This window comes from Candoia aspera, chromosome 1 (genome assembly GCF_035149785.1).
Source record: "Candoia aspera isolate rCanAsp1 chromosome 1, rCanAsp1.hap2, whole genome shotgun sequence".
Taxonomy (NCBI): domain Eukaryota; kingdom Metazoa; phylum Chordata; class Lepidosauria; order Squamata; family Boidae; genus Candoia; species Candoia aspera.
In genome coordinates, this window is record NC_086153.1 from 188,365,190 (window position 1) to 188,380,167 (window position 14,978).

Here is a 14,978-nt window from a genome sequence, read left to right on the forward strand (position 1 = left end):
GCCAGAGAGAATACAAAGGCACAGAATGACTGCCAAAGATTTAAGAAGCAATCAAAAGCTAAAACATACAGGTGGCCTCCAATGTCCCTTCTGTTTGTTGGTTTCTGGAAAAACAAAGAACTCTGATATAAGAGCAGCAGTGAGGGCAGTTTCCAAAGAGAGGGCGGCTTTTGGTGTCAAAAGAAATTTGTTATAGAGTTAGCGTAACTGTTTTGTGCAAAGGCATCATGAGCTGGAGCAGCTGCAGTGAATGAAAGATGGTGGATGAGTGGCTATAACAATGCTAGTGGTAACAAGGAACAGTCTGGGACAAGGAAGGAAGAGGGTGAATTGATTAGAAATCTGAGAGAACAAGAAGTGACCTACATCAAAAGAGGGCAGAGCAGTAGAGCAGAGAGTAAAATTTTTAAAGGTGCAGGTCTGGAATGTCAGATGCCTAAATTTACACAGTTAAAAATCGATAGTGTGACTCTAGGGTTTACCATGTCCATTTATGACTTTTGAAGAGGAAAAAAAAGGCTTTCAGGCTACTTTATGGCAGCAGGATATAACTGATGTTTCCCTTCTGAGCATGTGTTGTGCATTTTCATATGAGCAGGAAAAAAACTCAGTCAACATGTCATTTTTCATTTTTAAATCAACCCCAACAACATATATTAACATATTGGCTATGAATGCTCCCTCTCCCTGTGGAAAATTCAGATCTAATTTTAACACTCACACACTTTAGGAAGATGATTCTTCATAGTTTGAAGCTATATCTGTCGAGCCATTTCATAATAATCTGCCTTGCTTGAATCTGATCACTGCAGTTGATTCCATGCATTGATAATGAAGCCTGAAGATTGCTTGTTTCTCAGCATAAATCCATCCCAAAGACCTTCTACTTTAACAGTGCTGTGTGTGTGTATTTCAGTGCAAATGAATGTGTGGAACTAAAATTGCTCTGATTTCTTTACAAATGACTCAGTATGCTTGTCCTTCCCTAAAATGCTGCCAGCGTGTAAAGGATTTTCAGTGAGCAGTGCAAATAAGCCAGCAGTGGAGAAGGTTTGAAGCTGCACTGGTATAACAGTTTCCTGCCACACAGATGATCAGGGCTGGAGATCCAGGTTTCTGTAGTATCCAACATACCTTTTGTTGCTGGTCACATATTGGAAGTTTTGTATTTCTAACCTGGTTTCTTTTACAAGCTGGATATTTAGCACTACAGTGCCATAATGTGGAGTGGACTTCCTAGCAGAGGTGAGCAATGCTTTTTTAAAAATATAAATATTACAGAATTCTACTCATTACAAAATGAGGTGCATTCCTGTAATTCTCACATGTTTGGAAGTGGAATTTTGTTTCTCATCTGTGCCAAAAGAGCACAAAGGCTAAAAGAACCATGGGAAAAACAGATTATTGTTTTTCTGATTATAACTAATATTGCATTACAAGTGCAATTCTATATAGTGGGTTATCTCCTCTGTGTTCCTGATGTAATATTTATTATCAGAAGACACTATCCTGGCAGAGTAGTCATTATGCATTTCAAATACATTAACACACATCTGTTGATACAGTATCTGATGATTAACTAATGAGGCTAATTAATCATCAGTGATTATATACTTGTGATCAGAAAAACTGCAGAGCATAAAATTCTGCTTAAGAAAAGCTTGACTCGAAAAGAACTATAAATGGCAAACGTGCCTTATGACTAATGAAATAAAAGCAACAGACAATATACTGGAGTGATGTGTGTCTAATTTTGTCAGTATTAAAATGAAATGACCTGTCAGATATGGGACAATCTCTAGCAATTTGTTTGCAATGATAACTTGTTTTATGAGAGGCATAGCATTCCTGTCACTCCTGCCTAACCACACTTTAATTAAATATGACATTTAAATGTTGCAAATCTTTCTTTAAGACCTGAATACCTTGCTGCAAATAATCTCTGGAGTTCATATTATCAGTCCCTTAAGTTTAAAAACAATGTGTCAGAGGTTGTGTTTATGTGTCTAAAAAGTTCTTGCCAATCATTTTAGTTTGTAAATTATTCACTAAATCTTGCTGCTTGCTTGCTTGCTTATCTTAGTTGAAATAAAACTTCTTTGGATAATTGTTTTAGGTATGGGTGGTTATATCCAGCAGGAATGAGAAACCATTTCTGGTTACAGAATGAGTAGTAACTCTGCAGTCCTTTCATGAGAACCTAAACTATCTCATGCCTTTTGCTGTAAATTTATTCACAAGGCAGTTGTTTTTATAGCTTTCAACCTCCGAGTTACACAAAATGTATATGTTTGACAGAAGATTCGAGAATTTCTATTTACTAACAGTACATGTAAAGCATGGCTAACCAGCAGAAAACCTATTTGTATTTAGCCGATCTGTCTTTGCAAGTCCCAGGGCCACTATCTTGCTAGAAGCCACTGTGTGCTTTTGAAAGCATGAAATTAGTTTCATATACTGAGCACATGGTTTCTCATTTAGTAGTTCTTTTTATGGAAATGGCCAATTTATGGTTCACCGCCAGGACTTTTGTCTTCTGTCAAAGCTGATAGCTTCTGCTAAGGTGTCCATGGGAGATACTAAAAAATGAAGAGTTAAGTGGAAAAGGGAGAAAACCCTAATTGGAACCAAGAAAGGTAAAATGGATTTGCAGATTTATTTCAAAATATTACTTAGATATGCTTTCTTTCTCTCATCAGTGCCTGAATTTGACTTGTTTTCATGAACAGTAATGAAACTTCAAAGAACTTTACTGTATGTATGTAAAGTCTTTAAAATTGACTTTCAGGCTAATGAAGAACTATTCCATCAAACTTTTCTTTATGTTGGTTTTTCAAAGGAAAGATATATAAAACTGAAATTTATTTTATATTTTATGCTGAGTTGGCTCCCAAATGTAGCATGTCTACTGTACATATAACTAAGTCTGAGTTCAGTCTTCTGTTTTATCAAGCAATCAATGATAATATTGATCTAATGCTTCAAGGCTACAATAATCGTAGCATTCTTATTGAGAGTAAGTTCCATATGTTAATTTACATAAAACCAGGTTATACATTAAAAAACAGCAAGTAAATGAATACAAATTACAAGCAATAAAAATTGTGTTTCTTGCTCTATATTACACAATATATTGGTAACTTAATGTGTTACTCATAATTTTCATATCTTACAGAGATATGTTAGATACTTGTAAGCTTCAGACATGCTGGTTTTCTGTAATAGTTAATGTTATAAATATTAAGTGTAGTAGTAATTCCTGAAGAAACTTAACTTGAATCTTTTCATTTTTAATCAGTTAAATTTCTTTAATGTTGAAATAATGCAACTGTTTCAGCAAATGTTGAATGAGTGTAGTTTAAGAATATGTATAGGAATGTTGGGCAAGAGAGTTGCTAACAGCTTTCTCTTTTTTCCACCATTATAGAAAGTGTAAAATGGTTTTAGCATAATACTGAAAAGTTCAATCCACTTTACACTATATCCTTCTTTCTATGGACAAATAATACACTGTGCACAAAGCTTATTACAGGCCTGTACGCTTTCAAATAAAACTCATAAGAGCAGTTATAGCTTACACTGAACTCTTGCAGGCTGATTAAAACAGTTGGCCTAGTTCAAATTTGAATAATATGGTTTGTTTGATTTTGCCTTAACATGTGAGCCTGACAGTGATGGTTTGTAAATCATGGTTTATGGCTTAGTGTGATGTTCAAACCCAGCTCATTCTGTTTAGTTTGGAAACCATGAGCATCTCTAAGCACAGTATGTAAGCCCAGTCATTTTGTTGTGTGTACAAACAAAGGTTGTTTCCCCTTTGCAGTTGCTAGATATTAGGCAAATATTATTGCTTCTATGCTGATGTTGATTTTCAGTCTATCTGGATGGCATCAGATTGGAGCAAGATCTAAACAATGATTCTATTTAAGTTGAAATTAAACAGTAGTGCAGTGAGATGACAACCAAACTAGATAATTCTACACAGTCACTTGTAATATTTCTTATAATTTGGGGACCTTGTTTCCTGAAAATTAGTTTAGGAATAAATCAAGTAATGTACATGTTTAACTTCAACTGTTTTTCTACCATTTCTTCTAGATATGTTGAATGAAAAAGAACTAGTCTATAATGAATTAAATATATGAATTTTTGCACACCATCACTACATCAGTCTTCCACTCTTGATCATAGCCTCTCCAGACTGCAACTGATGTATAGTTTATCCTTAAATGGATTTGTTTGAGGAATAACAGTGTTTCAGAACAGGAATATCTTGTATAGTGCAAAGGAAACACAAAGATAGCTTTTTTTTGTTTCATATATGGAAGGAAGATTAAATATCTGGAATACACAGTATGAGAAAATTCAGATCAGAAAAACTGATCTGATAAAGGCTTAATGTTCATCCCAAAACTCTGTATAAGATTGCAGCTTTGGTCAACATTTAATTCAGTGTTTCTTTTTGGTCTTCACCAGTGTTTGCCAATGCATTTTATGAAAATAAGTATCCCCAGAGCTTGGGATATTGGCAATTCAAATTTCAGAAAGGCAATTTAATATTTTCTTTCACACAGGAGATCACCAGTGTTTTTGAACATACAGTGTTAATCTGTTTGTGATAGAGCACATGCTTTTTCCAAATGTAAGATGCAAAATGATAATACTCAAAAGGTAATACCCAGAGAAATCTAATTCGAGTTAGGATGGACAATACTTGGCTGGCTGTATTTATATTGTGACTTCATAAAAGAAAGTTTCTCTCTCTGTCTCTGTCTCTGTCTCTCTCTCTCATACACACACATAAGTCTAGCACCTTTTTTTGTGATATGCGTTACATTGTTTGTTTATTTAAACTGATTATAGCTGCCCATTCCAGCAGACACTGTGTGGCTTACAAATACAAAAACAATAAAAACAGTTAAAAACATACAACATCATGAGCAGCCCAGACTAAAACATTCAATAACAAATCAGAACAGGGGTCCCACAAACACATTAACCCCAGGCCTGAGACTAAAGCCAGTCTTAAGGGCTTTTTGGAACTTCAGGGGAGAGAACACTGTCTGTATCTCTGGGGGGATGCTGTTCCAGAGGATGGGGGCCGTGACAGAGAAGGCATGCTTCCTCGGTCCTGTAAGATGACAATGTTCAATAGAAGGGACCTGGAATATACCCAGTCTGCTGAAACGTACCTAGGTATTCAGGCCCTATGCCATAGAAGTAATGACCAATACCTTGAATTGCACCTGGACGTGGACTGCTAACCGATGCAGCTTGTGGAGCAGTGGTGACACATGGGCATACCAAGAAGTGCATTACTATCAGCCCTTCAAGGTAGATCAGACTAGGAATCCAATGTCATATAGGTCAGTACTACTTTTATTGTAAAGCTATTGTATAGTAATAGAATCTTGCAAGTCTGAATGCACTTCCCCCCTCCCTTTATCTTCATGAGAACTAGGGTGTCAGACTCCACAATCAAATGAGTGCTGAATCATCTGATCGTGTTCATCTGCACAGATGAGCCAACACGTGTCAAGGAGGAAGATGGGAGGGGGGAATTGCAATGAATGTGAATCACCGTTGTTTGGGCTGCCAAGGGGGAATCAAGGCCGTACTACCAGAGACATCTGCGGATGATATGGCTGATCATTAGAGGTTGGATGAGAAAGGAGCAGGAGTGGGGTGCTGGAAGGTTTTAGTGAGTGAGTTTAGGTGGGAATCTCTTAATCACAGCTTTTCTTCTGATCTGTACACTAGTTCCAATAAACCTAATTACTGCATATTCCAATTGCACGTGAGTTGGGTCAATATTGGGACTGATGGTGTCAGTTCTTACATAGGGAGGGTCTTGTTTGAGTCATTTTCTCAGGTTACATTCCTGCCCCAGACTTAGTTGTCTTTTATCTGACTATTGTCTTGGTAGCGGCTCTTCCTCCTGCTGCTCAAGGCCATTCCCACTTCACTCTACAATTACTCCTTGGGTTGCTGCATTTTGAACCAGCTGTAGCTTCTGGATGGTCTTCAAGGGAAGCCCCATGTAGACCACATTGCAATAATCCAGTGGTGAGGTGACCAGGGCATGAGTGACTCCCTGAAAGTCATCCTAGTCAAGGAAGGGGTGCAACTGGTGCACAAGATTAATCTGTAAAGGTCCTCCTGGCCACAGCTGCCATGTGCTATTTCAGCAGTAGCTGTGAGTCCAGAAGGATTCCCAAGTTGCTCACCAGTCTAGAATGGGGAAGCTCCACCCTATCCAAGACCAATGATGGAAACGTCCCTGACTTGGGAGTGGGGGCAGGCAGATAGGCATAGCCATTCAGAATTGAGATGAAATCTGTTCCTCCCCATCCAGACCTGAAGAGCCTCACTGGCTATTGTCACGACTGTGTATCTTCCTTACAAATGCAGAACATCACATGTAAAATGATGCCAAATTAGTACAATTAATTTCACTAAAGGTAAATTAATACTTAATTTTGAATTATGATTTTTCATTACATTTAAAGTAAACTAGAATTTAATTTTAAAGTCATTTTAAAATGGAGAGGATGGGAAGGTATACACAAATGCAACTATAGTCATTTTATTTGCTGGTTTGATATTTTAGTGATTAATGCTAATACCTTAATTTGTACAGATCTTTTAGTATGTATATTGCATGATCCCTGAACCTTGTGCCTCTTAGCAGCTTGACTGATTGATTATGTGCCATTAAGCCAGTGTCTACTCTTAGTGACCACATAGGTAGATTTTCTCCAGGACAGTTTGTCCCCAGCCTGATCTTTCAGGTCTTTGTTGGTCTATCCATGCGGTTTTCTTGGTAAAGCACAGGGGTGATTTGCCATTGCCATCTCCCACGCATTATGAAGTAATGCCTTTCCCATTGCCACTAAAGTGATCATCTGCCTCCAGCATCTTCCTATATTGCTGCTGCCCAGTATACTATAGGTACCCTCTTGCTTTAACCAAGATACGGCTAACTTCAATTTTGAAGTGAATTTTGGTTGCTTTCTTGTCATAGCCGTTCAGAAAGGAAATCTACCATTTGTTGTTAACTGAAATCAAGAGAGCATATTCTGGAGAAATGTAGTTAACTTTGTTGTTGTTTATTCATTCAGTCGCTTCCGACTCTTCGTGACTTCATGGACCAGCCCACGCCAGAGCTTCCTGTCGGTCGTCACCACCCCCAGCTCCCCCAGGGACGAGTCTGTCACCTCTAGAATATCATCCATCCATCTTGCCCTTGGTCGGCCCCTCTTCCTTTTTCCTTCCACTCTTCCTAGCATCAGCATCTTCTCCAGGCTGTCCTGTCTTCTCATTATGTGGCCAACGTATTTCAGTTTTGCCTTTAATATCATTCCCTCAAGTGAGCAGTCTGGCTTTATTTCCTGGGGGATGGACTGGTTTGATCTTCTTGCAGTCCAAGGCACTCTCAGAATTTTCCTCCAACACCACAGTTCAAAAGCATCGATCTTCCTTCTCTCAGCCTTCCTTATGGTCCAGCTCTCGCAGCCATATGTTACTATGGGGAACACTATTGCTTTAACTATGCGGGCCTTTGTTGTCAGTGTGATGTCTCTGCTCTTAACTATGTTATCGAGATTTGTCATCGCTCTTCTCCCAAGGATTAAGCGTCTTCTGATTTCCTGACTGCAGTCAGCATCCGCAGTAATCTTTGCACCTAGAAATACAAAGTCTTTCACTGCCTCTACATTTTTTCCCTCTATTTGCCAGTTATCAATCAAGCTGGTTGCCATAATCTTGGTTTTTTTTGAGGTTTAGCTGCAAGCCAGCTTTTGCACTTTCTTCTTTCACCTTCATCATAAGGCTCCTCAGTTCCTCTTCGCTTTCAACCATCAAAGTGGTATCATCTGCATATCTGAGATTGTTAATGTTTCTTCCAGAGATTTTAACTCCAGCCTTGGATTCCTCAAGCCCAGCACGTCGCATGATGTGTTCTGCGTACAAGTTGAATAGGTAGGGTGAGAGGATACAACCCTGCCGTACTCCTTTCCCAATCTTAAACCAGTCTGTTGTTCCATGCTCTGTTCTTACTGTTGCTACTTGGTCGTTATACAGATTCTTTAGGAGGCAGACAAGATGACTTGGTATCCCCATACCACTAAGAACTTGCCACAATTTGCTCTGGTCCACACAGTCAAAGGCTTTAGAACAGTCAATAAAACAGAAATAGATGTTTTTCTGAAACTCCCTGGCTTTTTCCATTATCCAACGGATATTGGCAATTTGCTCCCTAGTTCCTCTGCCTTTTCTAAACCCAGCTTGTGCATCTGGCAATTCTCGCTCCATGAATTGCTGAAGTCTACCTTGCAGGATCTTGAGCATTACCTTACTGGCATGTGAAATGAGTGCCACTGTTCGATAGTTTGAACATTCTTTAGTGTTTCCCTTTTTTGGTATGGGGATATAAGTTGATTTTTTCCAATCTGATGGCCATTCTTGTGTTTTCCAAATTTGCTGGCATATAGCATGCATTACCTTGACAGCATCATCTCGCAAGATTTTGAACAATTCAGCTGGGTTGCCGTCGTCTCCTGTTGTCTTGTTATTAGCAATGCTTCTTAAGGCCCATTCAACCTCACTCTTCAGGATGTCTGGCTCTAGCTCACTGGCCACACCGTCAAAGCTATCCCCGCTATTGTTATCCTTCCTATACAGGTCTTCTGTATATTCTTGCCACCTTTTCTTGATCTCTTCTTCTTCTGTTAGGTCCCTGCCATCTTTGTTTTTGATCATACCCATTTTGGCCTGGAATTTACCTCCGATGTTTCTAATTTTCTGGAAGAGGTCTCTTGTCCTTCCTGTTCTATAGTCTTCTTCCACTTCCGCGCATTGCTTGTTTAAAAATAATTCCTTATCTCTTCTGGCTAACCTCTGGAATTTTGCATTTAATTGGGCATATCTCCCCCTATCACTGTTGCCTTTTGCTTTCCTTCTTTCTTGGGCTACTTCTAGTGTCTCAGCAGACAGCCATTTTGCCTTCTTGGTTTTCTCTTTCTTTGGGATGTATTTTGTTGCCGCCTCCTGAACAATGCTGCCAACTTCTGTCCAGAGTTCTTCCGGGACCCTATCTACTAAGTCCAGTCCCTTAAATCTATTCTTCACCTCCACTGCATATTCCTTAGGAATATTAGTGAGCTCATATCTAGCTGATCTGTGGGTCTTCCCTAATCTCTTTAGTCTGATCCTAAATTGTGCAAGAAGAAGTTCGTGATCTGAACTACAGTCAGCTCCAGATCTTGTTTTTGCTGACTGTATAGATGTCTGCCACCTTTGGCTGCAAAGGATGTAGTCAATCTGATTTCGGTGTTGTCCATCTGGGGAAGTCTACGTATAAAGCCGTCTCTTAGGTTGTTGGAAGAGAGTGTTTGTTATGCAGAGTGAGTTGTCTTGGCAAAATTCTATCAACTTATGTCCTGCTTCGTTTTGTTCTCCCAGGCCATGCTTACCTGTAATTCCAGGTGTCATTTGACTGCCCACCTTAGCATTCCATTCTCCTGTGATGAAAATAAGATCTTTTTTTAGGCGTGTTGTCCAGTAGGTGCTGCAGATGCTCATAGAACTGATCTACTTCAGCTTCTTCAGCATCTGTGGTGTGGGCGTATATTTGGATCACTGTGATGTTAGATGGCTTGCCCTGAATTCGAATTGAGATCATTCTGTCGTTTTTTGGATTGTATCCAAGCACTGCTTTAGCCACTTTACTATTAATTATGAAGGCTACTCCATTTCTTCTGTGGTCCTCTTGTCCACAGTAGTAGATCTGGTGGTCATGTGATGTGAAGTGGCCCATTCCAGTCCATTTCAGTTCACTGACGCCCAGAATGTCTATCTTTAATCTTGACATCTCACCAATAACCACATCCAATTTGCCCTGGCTCATAGATCTTACATTCCAGGTTCCAATGGTGTGTTGATCCTTAGAACATCGGATTCGCCGTTCACCACCAGCACCGTCGGCTGCTAGCCGTCTTTCGGCTTTGAGCTAGCTGCGTCATCACGTCTGGGGCTAGTTGAACTCATCCTCTGTTCCTCCCCAGTAGCATTTTGACCATCTTCCGACCTGGGGGTCTCATCTTCCGATGGTATACTGATATATCTCTGGTTGTACTGATCCATTTAGTTTTCATGGCAAGAATACTGGGGTGGGTTGTCATTACCTTCCCCAGGGATCTCATTTAGTCTGACCTCTCTGTCATGACCTTCCTGTCTTGGTGGCCCTTCATGGTTTAGCTCATGGCATCATTGAGGTGCTCAAGCTCCAACACCACGACAAGGTAACAATCCTTTGCTGAAGGTAGTTAACTTTAGCTGCATGAAAAAAAGAGATCCAGAGCTGTCCATCCTCAACTAGTATATTTATATTTTAATTAAACGTTTTCCTTTGGGAAAATCTAATTCAGTTATTTTATTTTACTTTTTATTTTATTCCTTTAGTTAACTACTTTGTTTATTTTATTTTACTTTTTGTCTGACTGTTCTGAAGCAGTCCCATTAAAGGTATTTGAAGTTTCTCTGATGGTTTCCCCATGGGGGTAAATTATCTGGTTGTCATAATGCACTGTCATTTGGGCTTTTCACCGATTATTGCTCTTATAACAAGACAACCATGTGTGTCACATTTGTACCATTGTTCTGTTGAGCGAAAACTCTGACCCTTTTAATCATTGTAAGTGTCATTAACAAGCTACCAAGCAGTACCATTTCCTTAATGATTGCCTCTGAATGTCCATTGCAGTATACTTCTTCACTCATTTCTATGTGACCTTATGAAAATATACAGTAATAGTCTAATGCAGTGTCCCGCAACCTCTTTGAGTTGGTGGGCGCATCTGGAATTTTGAAAGTATATTACAGTTATTCTCAGAAAATGATTGCCACGGTTGGTATGGCCAGTTTCAAAATACCCATTCTCTAGAATGCAGACTGGTGAGGTGATTGTTGTATATATGGTGAAATTGTTCTTCTCCTGGAAGCAGAAGAGGTTACTCTGTTACTTGTCCTTCAGTAAATTGTTTATTTAATCACCTCACATATTTTTGTATTAATTAAGTCTATCAAGTAAACAGGTATAACATTCACTGTATAAAAAACACAAGTGCACTACACAGGTTGTTGCTCACCACCCACTGTAGCTTCTCAAAATGTCTCTACCACTTCAACAGATGCCCTAGCCCTGGACTGCAGCCACTCACCATTTTATCTTATAAAAATGCTTCCAGGCCCTAAATTATATCCTATTGTCGACTTTGCTTTAGACTAGAGCATACTAGCTTTCATTTATATTATCATTTTTTACATTTTAAGTAAAAGCATCTTTAAAGAAATCAGGAGGATTAGGAAGCCTGGTGCCAAGGCAGATGTTGCCAGTCACATTGGTGCCCTCAGGCATTGTGTTGGAGAACCTGGGTCTGTTGGAGGTTTCCAAAGTAGGTTACCATTCAGCTTTCACTGCCTTTAGAGAAATTATCACGTTATATAGTAACTTCAGCTATCATAGTGGGAGTTGGCAGCCTAATTTGGCTTGAAAGGTAAATTGACTTCAGGCAAATGCATCAGAGGCTGTAGCAAAAATTAAGGGAGGGCAGAATATGGGCATATAGCCTCCTGGTACAGTTTCCCTAGATTAGTCATGTAGTTTCTCATGGATGGATGCATACATTTCATTCTTACATGAATATACACAGCCTTCCAGAAATGCCCCAGCTGCCATTATTAGGCTTTAAAATATGTTCCCCTTGAACCAATAGACTATTTCAAATCCTGTCGGAAGTAGGAATGAATTTTATGGGAGAGGATTGCAGTATTTGGGAGAAATTAAGCTTGAGGGAAAAACTAACAAACTAGATGAGAAACTCACAGGCTTTTATGGGGAATGTTATAGGATTATCAGTTCAGAGTCTCCCTGCTCGCAAGTCTGTGGTCTAAAATGTGAGTGAGCTACTTTACGTCCACCCACTTGCCATTGCCATGAGACTCTGTGGACTGTGAGGGTTCTTTGCTTTCCAAGCGTAGCAAATCTGTACACAGTTCTTTATTGCAGCACACACCTTCCCCAACAACAGGGTATTGCTCTGGGTCAACTCCACCATTCTTGGACTTGCAAGTTGCTGTTGCCATGTAAATACTTCTTTAATACTCAGTCTTTTAATATTCAGCAAACAAAAGTCTCAAAATCTATAAAGTAGCATACAACCTTTGCCTTTTTCCAGCAGTTCTTGCACTAGTCAAGATGAGGTGCTGCTTCGGTGGTGGTGTTCCTTTTCTAGTTGCCACTGAGCTCCTGGCAAAGCTCCAGGCAGGACTCCCACCAGGACATGCTGCTCACCGTAGCTTGTGGTCCTGGCAGTTGACTGATAGTCCCCTTGCCTGCTTGTAATAGCTGCCAATCTCCAGACATCACCTCAGCTTCCCCGTCTGTATGCCGTTTCCTTATTACCTTTCCTCCTAGACACAGCTCCCCACTCTGTCTTAGCATTTGCTTTTGTAAGCTAAGAGCCTGGGTGGGGTGAGGCTGCCTCTGGATGTTAGCAGTCCTTGAAAACGCCAGGGTGTGGCTCAATTAGAACACTGGTGTGGATGCTTGTAATTTTGTGATTGAGCGAATGAATGCATGCATGAGCCCATCTCTCAGGTTTCTGGGGACGTAACTTTTACAACCCTTGTAAAAACATGAGAAAAAACATGAGCTGTGCTAAAGCTACTTTTCCCAACTTCCCTCCTTCAAAGGAACTAACAAGCAGCCAAAAACATCAACAGTATTACAAAACAGCAATTAATATCACATTAAAGGAAGTTTATATATCCATAACTCATAAGTCCTGTAGACAATTTATGACATAAAGCTTTTTAAACAGGCTCACCTAAACTCTTGGCCCTTTTTGCAATTAAGAATCCTAGCTCAAAAGTTATTTCTGTTCATGAGGTTGGTCTCTGCGTGTGTGCAGTCCCTATACCAATGGCACTCTTTATCTTATTAATGGTGAACACATTTACCAAAGCTATCAGTAACTCCTGACACCAGGGTTATAGAAGCTGCACACATGCCAGTAAGGTATTAGGGAACCTGTAGAAATCTGCCTCATGTATATAGCTTGTCATAAGCAAATGTTAAAATGCTACTGTTCATATTTCTGGGGTAAATGGCTCAAAACCAATATTTTATAGAGAAGCAGCCTTCTATATCCTGGGTATATCCTACATTGCTCATATTTTTATGACTGATTATTGAATGTTCATATTTTAGATGTTCAGAATTTCTGAACAAATAATCAGGTTTCAGTTTTGTGATTGAGGATTCATCCTCAAAACTGCAATCCTATGAATATTTACTGAAAAATAAATCATGTACAGTGGAGCTCACTCTCAGATATCTAAGTGTGCATAGGATTGCAGCCTAAGTGAAAACATTGTAGTCCCCTCCCATTAAAACAGACTTTCATCATTCCCTCTGAGCACATAATAAATTTCTCTGGCTAGTGATATATATACAGAAAATAGATCTAAGACACTATAAATTGATTGAAGGTCAGCACCCCTGTAAAAATCATTGACTTGCCTGAAGTTAACTTTATAGATTTCAGCTGCAGTTAATGTGTCAACTGATGTAATGGCACAATAATAGATCACATTTTTTTCACACTTGTTCATTGGCTAATGATTCTGATGCACTTCATTTTTGTAAGTGTCTTCTCTAGCAGAGAAAGGTCTTGCATACAGGGAAAGCCACTCTAGTATCTTAAACTCTGAAAAGATGTAGGAATGATATCACATCCATGATGCTCTACTGTAGTTCCATATTCAGAAGAAGTTGTTAATAGCAATGGTGAATATGTTTTGTGAAATTTAGCTGTCCAGTTCATTGGGATGAAAAGGAAGACATTCATAATTTCTTGGGGTTCTATATTGTATTACCTAGTATTAAACAGAATTCTGTTACACTGTCATAATTACTATCTCTACTGCAAGTGAGGTTAGCTGCACCTCTGCGCTTGGATCAGACCCAATCTTCTTTGGCCTTCTTTCCAAGGACTTAGTTTTCCCCCTTATTCTTACATGTTATTGTTTGGCTGATACACATTTGCATAGGAAGCCCTAGAGAGCCTTATGGGATATGTGCAAAGGATGGCCTGCTGTTCCTTTCTGCCAAGTGGGCCTCAATGATTTTTGAATAGCATAGCTGAACAAAGGAAAGTCAAGGATAAATAAGTTATCTAAGCATCTGTGGTTCTTCTTTTGTTAACAGCCTCTATGGCTTAGGTAGATGTGTCATGTATTTTCTCCAGCTGTAGTCTGTAATAGTTTGAAGCTTCTTGTTCTCTCCACACAGCCTGTCACATCAGCCCAGTGAAGAACTTATACCAAGCCTTTACCATATGCTAATAAAAAGGAACAGCCATTATGTTATAACCCTTATTTAGGTTTGACACCCAAAAATCCTGGTAAGTATGGTATAACAATGTTTGCCAATACAAGTTATGTAGTCTAATTTATATTTAAGATTCAGTAACGTGTCAAATAACTTGGGAAATCTTAATTTTTGAAATTATGGATCAGCTTTTGTACTGCTGCCATTTCCTTATTTTCCTACCCTGAAGATCCAAACCTTCCCTTCTTTGTGGGGTGCCGCAGGGATTGGTACTCTCTCCTTTTTAACATCTACATGAAACCTCTGGGTGAGATCATCTGTCTCCATGGGATGAGGTATCATCAGTATGCTGATGGTACTCAGTTATACATCTCCATCCCGGGGGAAGTAAGTGATGCCGTGACCACCCTTTCCGAGTGTCTGGGGGCTGTGGGGGCCTGGATGGGGAACAACAGGCTTCAGCTGAACCCTGGTAAGACAGAGTGGCTGTGGGTTTACAGCCCCTTGGCTCCTAGGAATTTGCCATCTTTGGTTCTGGATGGGGTGGCACTGCCCCAGACAGAACCAGTGCATAATCTGGGGGTCC

The 14,978-nt window shown here is 39.6% G+C and overlaps 1 protein-coding gene across 2 annotated transcripts in view; it reads left to right on the top strand.

Moving 5' to 3' along the window:
- Positions 1 to 14,978, top strand: part of ZNF385B (zinc finger protein 385B) — a 228,840-nt gene that overhangs the window by 67,017 nt on the left and 146,845 nt on the right. Inside the window, exon 1 of one of the 2 annotated variants that reach the window (XM_063318119.1) lies at positions 1,053 to 1,245. The exons of the other annotated variant lie outside the window; for it this stretch is intronic. Within the exon in view, the coding sequence (XP_063174189.1) occupies positions 1,221 to 1,245 (25 nt within the window). The 5' untranslated portion in view covers positions 1,053 to 1,220. Of the gene's footprint in view, positions 1 to 1,052; positions 1,246 to 14,978 lie in introns of those variants that run through there. 2 annotated transcript variants of the gene reach the window in all.